This window comes from Phoxinus phoxinus (assembly GCF_949152265.1).
Source record: "Phoxinus phoxinus genome assembly, chromosome: 14".
NCBI classification, from domain to species: domain Eukaryota; kingdom Metazoa; phylum Chordata; class Actinopteri; order Cypriniformes; family Leuciscidae; genus Phoxinus; species Phoxinus phoxinus.
Window position 1 is genome coordinate 9,258,233 of NC_136889.1, and position 12,803 is coordinate 9,271,035.

The 12,803-nt window shown below is 39.4% G+C and overlaps 1 protein-coding gene across 9 annotated transcripts in view; it reads right to left on the minus strand.

The window, feature by feature from the left end:
* Window positions 1-107: 107 nt before the first annotated feature.
* The window catches only part of kiaa1109 (KIAA1109), a 56,606-nt gene continuing 43,910 nt past the window's right edge, over window positions 108-12,803 (minus strand). For 2 of the 9 annotated variants that reach the window (XM_079635450.1, XM_079635444.1), the window contains 19 exons: window positions 12,591-12,771; window positions 12,064-12,253; window positions 9,673-9,831; window positions 9,415-9,554; window positions 9,136-9,334; window positions 8,404-8,607; window positions 8,111-8,287; window positions 7,295-7,432; window positions 5,973-6,182; window positions 5,739-5,892; window positions 5,486-5,643; window positions 5,015-5,204; window positions 4,719-4,936; window positions 4,374-4,625; window positions 4,077-4,280; window positions 2,158-2,352; window positions 1,893-2,027; window positions 1,646-1,814; window positions 108-1,227 (listed from right to left, as the gene is read on the minus strand). In XM_079635450.1, coding sequence (XP_079491576.1) covers window positions 1,008-1,227; window positions 1,646-1,814; window positions 1,893-2,027; window positions 2,158-2,352; window positions 4,077-4,280; window positions 4,374-4,625; window positions 4,719-4,936; window positions 5,015-5,204; window positions 5,486-5,643; window positions 5,739-5,892; window positions 5,973-6,182; window positions 7,295-7,432; window positions 8,111-8,287; window positions 8,404-8,607; window positions 9,136-9,334; window positions 9,415-9,554; window positions 9,673-9,831; window positions 12,064-12,253; window positions 12,591-12,771 — 3,493 coding nt within the window. In that variant the 3' untranslated portion in view covers window positions 108-1,007. Of the gene's footprint in view, window positions 1,228-1,645; window positions 1,815-1,892; window positions 2,028-2,157; window positions 2,353-4,076; window positions 4,281-4,373; window positions 4,626-4,718; window positions 4,937-5,014; window positions 5,205-5,485; window positions 5,644-5,738; window positions 5,893-5,972; window positions 6,183-7,294; window positions 7,433-8,110; window positions 8,288-8,403; window positions 8,608-9,135; window positions 9,335-9,414; window positions 9,555-9,672; window positions 9,832-12,063; window positions 12,254-12,566; window positions 12,772-12,803 lie in introns of all 9 variants that reach the window. The other 7 variants (XM_079635446.1, XM_079635442.1, XM_079635449.1 and 4 more) reach the window with 5 other exon arrangements.

Sequence of the window (12,803 nt, forward strand, 5' to 3'; positions counted from 1 at the left end):
ACAATGTTGTTCCCTAAGGCTCCCTAATGGTTCCATTACCACAGCAACAAATAAACAAATCAGTGAAGTATAATGTGGAAGAAAAAAAGGTCACTTACAAGTATCATTCATTTTAGTAGTAATGATTTTATTCAGTTAAGAAATCAGCACATTGAACATATTTACCTCTGTACATACAATGGTCTATTGCACTTATGAAAAAAAAAAAGGAAAAACACTATCACCACAGGCCTAACATGGGTAACAGCTTATGCATTTAAGATATTTACATTTTGTTTGTCTATTTAAGTTAGAGCCTTGCTTTATAGGCCAATTCACATTACACAGCACAATCTGAGGTTCTGATGTATTCACAGGAATATCTGAGGCATCTCCACTATATCATCCCTCAAAATGTGTTAATCAGGCATAAAATTTGGTCACTCTCAAAGGAATAATTAGGCATAGGGATGTTCACGCTTCCTCTGCTGGCTGAAAGAACACTTTACCACCCGGTCAGCGGTTACCTGTATTGTTTGCTCTTAAAATGTTAAATAAAACTACTTAAAAAGTCTGATTGGCAATATTCAGCAGTATATTCACCTCAAGAGAAAGAACACAGGATGCGTATCGCTCCTCTGAACTCATGTAAACTGATTTCAAGAGCACACTCGTATACTGTAGCTTAATATCACTGCTCATCTGTTAGTGTCAGCAACGTGTAAGTGCGTTTAATCCATGTTAAAAGTCCAAATGGCATTCAGTAGCAGCTATCCAATCTTTACTTGATCTGAAGATTCAAATGTACAAAAAAACAAAAACACTTTCAGTCACCCAAGAGCTATAGCCATATGAACCAGGGCAAACAATGTTCACACAGTATAGCAATGGCTGTGATGCGTTTGTGAGTGCTGTACAGTAGTTTGCAATAAATCCAGTGGTTTCAGACAAGGTAAAAAAAAGAAGAAATAAATTCACACAGATGGCTCCAGATAGCGGAAATGTATTAATACGTTGAAGTGTCTGAGTTAATGCTCATCTTTGTCTCTTTGACCTTTCTTCTCTTTCTCATCCTGCAGTGCCGTGCCAAGTTTCTTAATGAGAACGGACAGAACTTTATCCAGAGGGTCCATCACTCCTCTCTGCAGCCACTTGGGAATCGTAGTCCTGGCATGGTGGAATCCCAGCTTCTGCAAAATGTAGTCCACCCCCACCGGATCGATCTTACGGCCAGTCCACGAGATCAACCTGAAACATTACACGTCAAACGACTTCATTACAGACAATAATGTATGAAAAGTGTGACCTGTGCTAATGATGGTGTAATATGTACTTGTACGAAGCAAGTATACCACATTTAACCACCTACGTACACATTTAAACCTTAGCAATCATCTAGCAACTACTTATGGTTGGTTGATACAAGTTTTAATACCCTACCATCTATTCAGATCATGTTAACAACCACCTAGCAACAGCCGAACCACCCAGAACACCCGCGCAACTTCCTACCATCCAGTCAGAAAACCTTAACTACCACCTAGCAACACCCTAGCAACCACCCATATACCCAGAGCAACTGTCTATTAACATAAGTCTATTTGATTTGAGACACCAGAAAGGTCTGTATGGAACATGAGTTGAGGTCATGTGACCACAGTGTTACCGTAGCGTGGGCTCCAGATGCCATGTGTTGCAGAGGAACTCTCTCCAGTCCACTGTGGCGTAGTTCACCACCTCTTCATTTTCCGTCTTGTCTGATGACGCTTCATCCTGCTGCGCGGTGGGGCTCTTCTGACCAGGTCGAGATGCGAAGATGCGCGGGGCGTAGAGAGCTGCAACGCAAGCACATGCTCAGTGACAAGAGACATTTTTTGAAGAAAGGAAACCGAGTCTGGATTTCATGATCTCACCTTTCTCCTTTTCTTTCAAGTATGCTGACACCAGGTCATGCAGGAACATGATGAGCTCTGCATCCATGGTGACACAGATGTGATCGGTGAACTCGGTGACCACACTGCACTCCACTTTAGGCTTACTGCCTGCATCTGCAACACAGCTCAGAGTCAGCGAGGTTTCACGCTATACAAGCAACTAGCAACCTTAGGAATAAACAATAGCAATGTAGCTGCCAGAGGCTACCAGAATATTCAAATCTGGCAGGTTATTAGTCTGTACCACTGAGAGAAGGTTCCTCTGGGTCTTGTACGTGAATGGATTTGAACTCGAGTTGCATTTTGGGAAGGGCGAAGATGGTCTCGGTTTCGTGGTTGTAGCTGGAGGAGCCCCTGAAGCCGCTCAGAAGGCTGGAGCTCTTTGCTGCTGCGCCGCTTTCGGAGTTGTTTGCATCCACGTTACGCAACAAGTTCAGCTCTGACACAAGAAAAGACAGAATTATTTCAAGGAAAATAAAAAAAATCCATTTCAAGAACAGCAAATATGGTAATCATAAACATGTGTCTGCTGCTCAGCAAACAATATGGCTTTACACTAGCTCTGTTCTAAAACCTTAGTGAGCTGCCTATATAGACAGCATTTGATCTCTTCCCCCACCATTGACGGAATTTTTCGTGATTTATGACAACGCTTCCCCAACATTAATGTAATTGATATGTTTTCACTGTTATACGCTAGGGGGCGCTATTACACAACTTCTGAAAGAGTACTGACTCTCCTGATCAAAACACACACAAAAGGAACAGAAATAAGTGATAAAAGCATTGCTTATGCACGTTGTAGTCTTCGAAAAAATTTTTTGCTTTTTAAATGAAACCCCCACATTCAAGTGTTGATAAAGAAAGAATGCATAAACCTAGAATAAAAAAAAAAAATGTAAAAGCAGAGGCTCCATTATTTCTTTTGATATATTGAATGTTCAGATATTGATACAACTAAATATTCTGGGGGCCATGATAGTTTTGTAAAAAAAATTATCAAAAATACTGGCAGGGAAAGAGTTAAGGAATCATTGGTGTGCTGCCCATGCAATGGCTTTTCTACAACCGGGAAAGGACCTTGAGCTGGGTCAGGACCTTGAGCTGGGTCTCAAGCTCGGGTCATTCGCAACTGCACCATATGTTGGAGCCCTTGCCCAAACACCTACGGCTCCGACAAGATAGAATATAACTCTCTAAATTCTAAAGAAGTATAGTAGCCTATATATACAGTATATTTTGAAGCTTAGCAACATGAAATGGAAAAATGAAATTATGAAAATGAATTTAAAATCTACTCTCCTGTGAGGTTCACGTGAGGGATAGGGCTGTCACGATATCAGATTTTAACTACATGATAAATATATTATAGCAACATTTATAGAAATGTAAGGGAAAAATATACTACTAGTATGCTATAGGTCTCAAAATATATAAAAAAATAAATAAAACAAAATTCACATTCAAAATATGAGTGTAGGGAGGTGAGAGAGACTGTTTGTAATCCGTGTAGAGAGAGTGCGTGCGCATGGTTGCCAGATTGCAAAGATTAAGTTAAACTTTATTTTTTGAACAGAAAAGCTCTGATTGGGGAATTCAAACCATCAACAACTGCAAACATGAAAGCTTGTAGTAGACGCTTGAACGGCAGTCTAAAAAATATTTTTTAAGTTTTTATTTTTTCACTACATTTTAGTCTTTTTATACATCAACAATATTGCATGTTGATATAGTCACGGTTATTGTTTAATGACCTTATTGTCGTCTTGTCATCATCTCGTCTTAGTCATGGGAAAAAAAAGCTAGTCGACGAATAATTTTGTGTCATAATTTTCGTTAAAGTTAATACTAGTAATCATAGGTGAACAAAAAGTACTCACTGTTGATCTCTACTTCCTGCATTAACTTATTTAATCAATTATTTCTATTTTAATTTTTAAAAAATTGAAGCAGGAATAGTGTCTCCTATCAAAATATCGTCTATATGATTTTGTGTGGCAGTAGTAGACACTGCATTATCGTCTTGTGTGTTTTTTTGTAAAACCACCACCTATTATGTTGAAGTGTCAACCAGAATATTGACGATATTACAATATAAAAGGCAAAAGACAGCGGGGCAGCTCACTAGGTTTGGAACAGAGCCATTGAGTGTGCAACATTTACCTTCGTTCCTCATGGCAGTGACATAGTTAAACCACTCTTTGACTGTAGCCACCCCGTGCGGGGGGTTTTCATGACGACGGCGGGTAACCTTAGTGATGGTTGCCATCGGGCTCTCCAGAGCACCACAAGGCTTGGTTACCATGGTATTATGCCCAAGGTGAAAGTCAAGGGTTTGAACTATATATGTAGAATCATCACTGGAGCCTAGACAAAAAAAACACAACCTGTTAGTTGCAATTTATGAAAAGGCAAATGATGGATGAATGGATGGACGGAAAACTAGCACTGTGTCTGTACCATCCTCCCAGATCTTTTGTGCTTCAGTCCAGAAGGCGATGTTGGGTTCTTCCAGGTGGAACAGCACCCAGGACTTGGAACGGAAGTTGGGCCCATGGAAACAAGCCAGAGTCATGTGGTTGCCATGGAGACTCATCGAGCCGCCCAGCTGCACAGCATCCTCTGGGAGGGGCATCTGGAAGAGGGAAATGTGACATCCAGCCACCATCTTCAACACATTGGGCCAATGTCTGTGATGAGCTGCATCCATATCTGAGAGAAAAAGACATTTATGTTGGTCTTTAAAGTCATTTCATTAACAACAAAATTGTATTTCAAAAGTAAAATGGTCACAAGCACACTAACAGAGTTCAGCTGCTCCTTTGTCCATGTTGATGACCGGGGTTTTGGGAGGATTGTAGGGCACCGGGCCCCAGGTGGACAGGGCTCGCTTGCTGGTGTCAAACTGCTGTGTGAAGAACTCCTGCAACTTCATGCCGATCTTTATCAGGTCAGGGGTGGTGGAGCGGGAGATGATCACCTGGAATATGTCCCACTGCAGGTCTCCATGTACAAAGATCTCACTAGAGGAGATGCACATCAGAGAATGTTTATGGTTGAGGTATTAGTTGATAAGCTAGTATGATTGGCAGTTCTTATACCTTTTCTCAGAGAGACTGGCCTGAGTCGTGCAGAGGTTCACCTTCCACTCATCCTGTAGTTGCAGGTCAGCGTTACTGAAGATGCCCATTAATATGCTGGAGCCCATATAGTCCAGCCGAGCCTCTGTGGAGCCCATGGTGATCTGAATCTTATGACTGGGCTGCTGATTTGGATGTTCTGAAATATGGGCTAGGAGAACAATCGGTTATCAGTCACTGAAGGAGTTCTGTGCCATACAGAAATTAATTTAAAAAGCCTTTTCGTTTGCAATTCCCCTCATTAATTTTAATTAAAGTAGAATTAAAATCCATACATGCTCTAAGCGTATTTAAAGTTGCGATAAAACAAAAGTTGCAACAGATTTTTTTATATCTGAAAATTAGAGAAAATAAGTATTCAGGAAAAAACTGACATAACCAGTTTTTAAAGCGAGTACATTCTCTCTAAATAAACAAATAAAGTATACTTACAGACCATCTCCAGTGTGTTAACGTCAATGTTGCCACCCACCACTCCTCCTTTAGAGTCCAGTTTGGAGCGACCCAGTCCGATAGACATGCTGATCTCACGATCTCGGTTACTGCCCACTGACAGACGGCCCTGACTCTTCAGCCCACTTGTTGTCCAACTGTTTAAACACACACATACATAAACAGACATCAGAGAGATATGAAGCATGTTAACAGCTGCACTAATCAAACGGTTTCTGTAGGTCTCCCGTACGTATTGTTGCCCATGACATTGCTCATGTTCATCTGGACATTAAGCTGTTTCAGGTTGATGGCGAACACCACCAGAGTCTCCCACGGCGAACCCTGCTGTGCTGCTGCTGCTTTTCCGTTCCGAAACGACGGGATGGCGGTCTTTGTGACCGAGTCTGTAGAGACCCACACACAGACAATTGGTTAAATAGAAGCTGCACATCATCAACAGACCTCTAGCAGCACGTATGTGTACCTCTGCGCGGTGCTGAAGAGTCAGACACGCTGCGGGAACGTCCGGTGGCGGGTGATTTGAGGTGCGCGTGGTTTGATGTGGCATCAGTAAAGACGGAAGGGTGTTGAGTGGATTGGCCGTCCCACGTCCTCCAGTACGCTTTTCGGCTGGACTCAGGAGACAGGTGCTGTGCGATGCTCTCCACAGAATCTGGCGTGGCAGGACCTGAGGCTACAGCACATTTTACAGCTGTTATCATCAATGCTTTCCAGCATTCATCTGAAGATGCAAGATGACTGGGACAGGCGAGTAGGTATACAATACTGTTCAGAAGTTTGGACTCCGTTTTATTAAGATATTCAGGTTGAAGTTTAATCACATGCTTTTCTGAAGCAATTCTTAAAGAGATAGTTCGTCCAAAAATTGGCCATCGTCCATCATTTGCTCACCAGTATGTTGTTGGAAACCCATAAGACTTTGGATAATCTTCAAAATACAAAGATATTTTTAAAGTTTTTTGAGAGGTTTCTGTCCCTCCATTAAAAGTCCAAGTAACCAAAAGTTGTTTAATCAAAGTCTTGTGAAGAGATATGATTGCTTTATATGCTGAACAGATATAATTTAGGCTTTTATCATACCCATATTAAAACACACATACATAGAACGCACCACATAGTAAACACGAAAGCTTGTGTGCGCGAGAAGCCGAGAACAAACCTCATTGTTCTTTCTGGGCTAACTATCCCTTTAAACAGCTCAATACATCAAACTTAGGTTCATCCGCTCTTTTTCTCTTATTTTCTAGTTTCAGATTTAGTTTTGTCTATTAAATACTGCCTAAAAGGCATCTCTTCACTATTGCAGACTGTGCACTGCTGTTTGACAGGTACGGTTCAATGAAGCTGCCAGCTGAGCACCAGTGAGGGGTCGCTTTCTCAAACTGCTTGTTGTCCAGCAGGCATCTGTCATTGTTAAATCCAGTTTGCTTTCTTCTTTCTAGACAGCAGTGCATGAAATAGCCTTAATCTCTCAAAAGAACAACAGACTGATAAAATGCATGATACCAAAAAATGGATTTCAGAAATGGAAGTGTACTTAATACTCCAGTAACTAAAACACATTTTATTGTGATTGCCACATTGTAGCATAACTTTTTAAATTGATACAAATATATATATATATATAAATATTCAACACACTATTTAATCTCAATGATAATTTACTATGTTGCGGTTTTTGGTACTGAATTGTTGGTGACAGAATCATTTCTTCCAAAAACGTAATGTTGATTCCAAACTTTTGAACAGTTGTGTAATGTTGAGAGTATATACAGTATGTATAACCTGGTAAGTTAATGGTCTGGTCTCCTAGAAATAATCTCCTGGCAATGCTTCTGCGGTACCAAGCTCGTGGGAATGCAAGAATCTCACTCAAACGCCTCATGTCGTACTTGAAGGATGCAGAACCGATATCACACACCGCTAGAAGAAAAACACAAACACAGTGTCACAAATTAGTTACTGAGGCAACTGAAGGATTCCCTTTTATTGCATTTTATTGTTAAACACACTACATCAAAAGTATGGGGTTGGTAAGACTTTTTGATGGGGGTTTTTTTTGTGTGAAAAGTCTCTTATGCACAAAAATACAGTAAAAACAGTAATATTGTCAGTTATTATAAATTGTAATAAATATTTATTTTCTATTTGAATATATTTTAAAACGTGATTTATTCCGGTAATGCAAAGCTGAATTTTCAGCATCAATGCTGATCATTAATCGTCATCAGTGTCACATAATCTTTTAGAAATTATTATAATATGCTGATTAGGGAATATATGTATAATAATGCAAGAAACACTTCCTATTATTAATCGATTTTGAACAGTTGTGCTGCTTAATATTTTTGTTTTCAGGATTCAAAAGAACAGCATTTATTTGAAATGGAAATCTTTTTAACATTATAAATGTATTTACTGTCACTTCTGATCAATTTAATGCTTTCTTGCTGAATAAAAATATTAATTTCTTTAAAAAAAGACAAATAACTGACCCCAAACTTTTGAACAGTAGTGTCATACAGCCGGAAAAGGCTTTAGTAAGGTGATACAATCAGACATCCTGAGGGATATCCCAGTAAGTCATTTTGAATTACTCACCTGAGATGTTGATAAGAGTGGTGTCAATCTTCCCACCCTTGCTAGCAACGGAAGTATCAATAAATGCTGGGCATCCTGTACGTCTCATCCTGGAAAGACTGACTTTCACAAACTCCAAGTTGATGGAGAGAGAGTCTTTCCTGCCCGTCACTGAAGAGGCCTCTTCGTCCACTGCTCCTGAAAGACCCAAAGTCATCTCCAGAATCTCATAATTATCTTTACAGTATATACGTTTATTTTACTAATAAACCATCACAATATTTCAGAGTAATGTCTTTGCAACGGGCTCTCACCCAGTGGTCCTGGTCCAGGCGGAAGGCCAGTAACTGCAGACTTCTGTTTGCCGGCTCCATAAGGATGAAACACATACAGTGAGAAATCTGACATACAGGCAGTGAAACTCAGACCTGATGAGTTAATCGGTTGGCCTGTTAGATCTGATTGGCTGCTGTGGTGGCGACTCCGCCCCAGAGGACTGCCTAACCCTGTAGATGGACCTGAGGGATGGAAGAAGTTACAATGATTACTATTAGTCAACACACCCTTTAAAGGGGCTATATGTAAGAATTTTCATCTAGATTTTTTATTGCCGATGTGTGAACAGCTTGTACAACGTTCGAACGTTCCTAGGTTGTCTGTGAAAGCCTATAGACTTAATGTGAAGGACTCAGGATAATTTTGCCGGGAAAATCAAAAGGATGTGTTTACGTGAGCTCCCGAGAGCCTCTCAGTGTTGGGTGTAATGCATTACTAAGTAATTATCTCAAGTAATACATTTAACATCTAATGTTTATTTATTTGAAGGAATTAAAAGAGCAGTTTCATGTCTCTCCTTGTACTGTTCAACTGGTCGAGGTTGATTTGGCATTTAGAAAGTAATTACATTACTGTACTAATAACTCTCTCTAAAAAGTATTGCATCACTTATTACGCCGTAGACAGGAATGTTGTTCCAGGATCAACAAAATATGTTGATCCAGGAACATGTCTTACTTGACAAAATAACGGTGACCGTACATTCATACCTTTGCTTCCAGGCACTCTGTTGGCATTGTGTACCGATGGGGGTGTGGAGGAGGGTGTGTGTTGGCCCTCTGACGGATGGGTGGCGCTGGTGGGCTCAAGTTCACCCCTATTGGATGAGAAAACCAGGTCCAGAGAGGGAAGTTTCAGCATGCACTCCACTCGAGACATGGGGAGACAACTGAACCGGATCTGAGATGGCTGAGGAACAAACACAATGAAATTAATAGACCGCTTTGAGATGGTCACTAATGAGTACAAAGGGAGGAACGCTGGTATACCTGCACCCTGACATAAACTACCACATCCACAGGGAAGGAGGAGTATGAATTTCCAGCAGAAGACACAAGAGACACCTGAGACTCCTCCAAAGGATCCACAGAATCAAAGTGACCAACATCCTCCTCAGGAACATTGAGGGCTACACAAACACACATATATTATTTTCAGCATAAAGTATACACACATAAACCTCACAGAATTGTGATTTTATCACATGTTATTCAAGTGACAAATGATAAATCTAAAACCACACTTACTATAGTTCCTGTCGACTGGTGTGATGGGAATTGTCTCCAGCGCTTTCTCCAAGAAGTCCAGCAGACATGGGCTGATGACCATTTCCTCTGGCAATGTCTGTAGGGCTACCCATGCATACAGCTTGGCCATCTTCACCCCTACGCTCGGCTTACCTTTAGCTGCTCACACACACACACACACACAAAGTTGAGAACAATCCTTCTTTGCTGCCAATTTATAATGCAATGAAAGCAAAAGATTCAGAGCAGGATGCAACCATTTGGCACCTATTTCAACTCCAGCATGCAAGTAATATGCATGAAGCACAACAGAGCAGCAAAAAAATAAATAATAATAATTGTTTAACAAGCATAAAATGCAATTACGATAATAGAAAATGATTTAAAATCAACGGCAATCAATAGCTAGCAATCAATGGATAGTAGTGTCTAGATATCACAACCTGCTTTCATTATATGGAAAAGAGAAGCTTGAACATAAACCTAAACTCCATTTTGTGTTGAGCTCGGAGCAACATGAGGCTGAGTAAATGGCAAGATATTTGTAATTTTTCTGAGCGTATGATAGTGAGTAATGCTCGTTTACTTGATATTTATTTAAATTTTTTCATTTAGATGCTCTTATCTAAAGTGACTGCTGACGTTATACTGCTATGTACTATACATTATTTTATATATATTGTTGTTATAGAGGATGATTTTGCAATTAAAACTGCCTTGATTAATGCTTGATTTGCTTTGTAGTGATGTAACCTAAATAGTAATAATGCTTTTGCTAAGATAGATATATGTAACCCTATTAGTTATGATGAAGATATGTACTGTGTGATTTTATTATTATTAAGAGAATTACTTACTTGCATGAAATGTATGTGTTAACTGATTTAGAGTACAAAGTACTTATGTATTAGAAATAGTTTTATGATAAATGAAAATGTACTAGATGAAGTATATATTCCAGACGATTAAAAGGAGAAAGCAGAGGAAGAGAAATCGGAGGCAACGTAGGAGGACCCTGCGTAAGCAGCTGAGAGCCATGACCAAGAACTTGGCAGAACTCCAATTGATGACATCAGGAGAGAGTTTGGAATCTGCTTTCCGGAAGCTGCATATAAAAGGCGGAGAGAGAGACTGAAGTTTTGGATTCTGAATAGCACAGTTTCCCTCGACGTCTGTATAACCAGCTGTGTGTTGAAACTTATTATTATTGTAACCTAACTTTAACTTTGATATAACGCTTGTTAACTTTAATAAAACTTATATTATATTATTGGCAAGATTATTGTTTGAATAATTATTTAAGGACCTTAAGCGAGAACTGACCACAGGGAAGTCTGCGGAACTAAGTGTAAGTATTTTAAAAGCTTATATTATTGTTCAGACTTGACTTTCCTTACCTACCTGAGAATAAAGGATAAATAGGTAAAAGGTGTAAAGGATATTTGAGACACCATAAAACAATATATATATATATATATATATATATATATATATATGTATATATATATATATATATATATATATATATATATATATATATATGTATATATATATATATATATATATATATATATATATAAAATTATTGATTTATTCATTTAAAAAAATATATATACTTTTATTCAGGTCAAGGACACATTAAACTGAAAAAAAGGTGACAGCATTTATAAGGTTACACAATATTTGTATTTCAAACAATTGTTGCTCTTTTGAACTTTCTAATCATCAAAGAATCCTAAAAAAAAACAATTATCAGTTTAATCGGTTAACCAGCACAACGGATTTCAACACTGATATTATTAAGAAATGTTTCTTGAGCAGCAAATCAGCATATTAGCATGATTTCTGAAGGATCGTGTGATTCAACTTTGCATCACAGGAATAAATGACATTTTAAAATATAATATGAGACCGTTTTTTATTGTAATGATATTTCACAATATTACTCTTTACTGTATTTTTGATCAAATAAATGCAGCCTTGGTGAGCATAAGAGACTTCTTTAAAAAAATAAAATAATAATCTGACGGACTTCAAACTTTTGAACGGTAGTGTATATACTATGATTTATTATTCTAGTTTTAGTTGCTGTCAGCAATATAAACCAGAGAAAGATAAGAAAAGAAGAAAAAAAAAAGGAAAATTGTTGCCAATAATATAACAACAACAACTAATAATTGAAGCTTGTCTCAAACAAAGCAATGTCACATCAGCATTAAAACCAACAGAACCACAGCAAAAAAAGATCCTGCAGAGTGGCAGCTGTGAACACTGTTCCTAGATAGTCATGCGCTACAGTCGAGCTCAGAGCTGTGGGCTCCAGTGCAGAGATGAGGCTAAGCGCATGCAGGAAGCCAGCGGCAGAGGACGATAGATAAAGAGAGTGTGTACCTGAAGGGAGAGGAGGGGGTGGGGGAGGGGGTGGGAGGAGTGTGTTAGTCTTTCCAGGGCCTGAGTCTGGTGGTGCGGGTGAGTCTGTCATACCATACAGTTTGGACTCTTTGGAAAGGGTTCTGGGAAGGGAAGACCCACGCGAGGCAATGGGCGACTCCGTCTTCAGCATTTTAGAGTTGTAATGTAGCTGTAAACAGACAGAGAGGGGAAAATGAGTGCTACAGTTAACCAATCATAAAAAGTGTACACTACTGCATCCATTTAGGTTTACTGCTGTTTTACATTTGTAACATGTTTTATTGCAGCGGTTGAGCATTGTAACCCATCAGACATGTTGGTTGCATAAATCCAAGTGCAATCAAATCAGATGCATTGAAATAGATCTATAGGGCTATGAGTGTATTTGAGCGGGTTTTATGTGGTGGCACACCCAAAACTTAAGTCTCAGGTTGAAAAATTGTAGCTGAAATCCTTCTGTGTGCAATCGGCTTTACTTAAACCATATCATTAGATCCACTGCAGACCTTAACATCCACTCCAGGGATGTAGAAGACAGTGGTCTCAATGTCACTGGTCTTGCTCTGCAGAGAGGTAGGTACTCGCTTAGCATTCAGCAGATGAGAGCTGGAGCCTAAACTGTGCTGCAGCTTTCGCTTCTTAGGAGGAGAGTCCTGATCCAGACTCCTCGAGCTCCGCTCACAACTCCTAAACAACAGAGAGGCATTTTAGACACACAG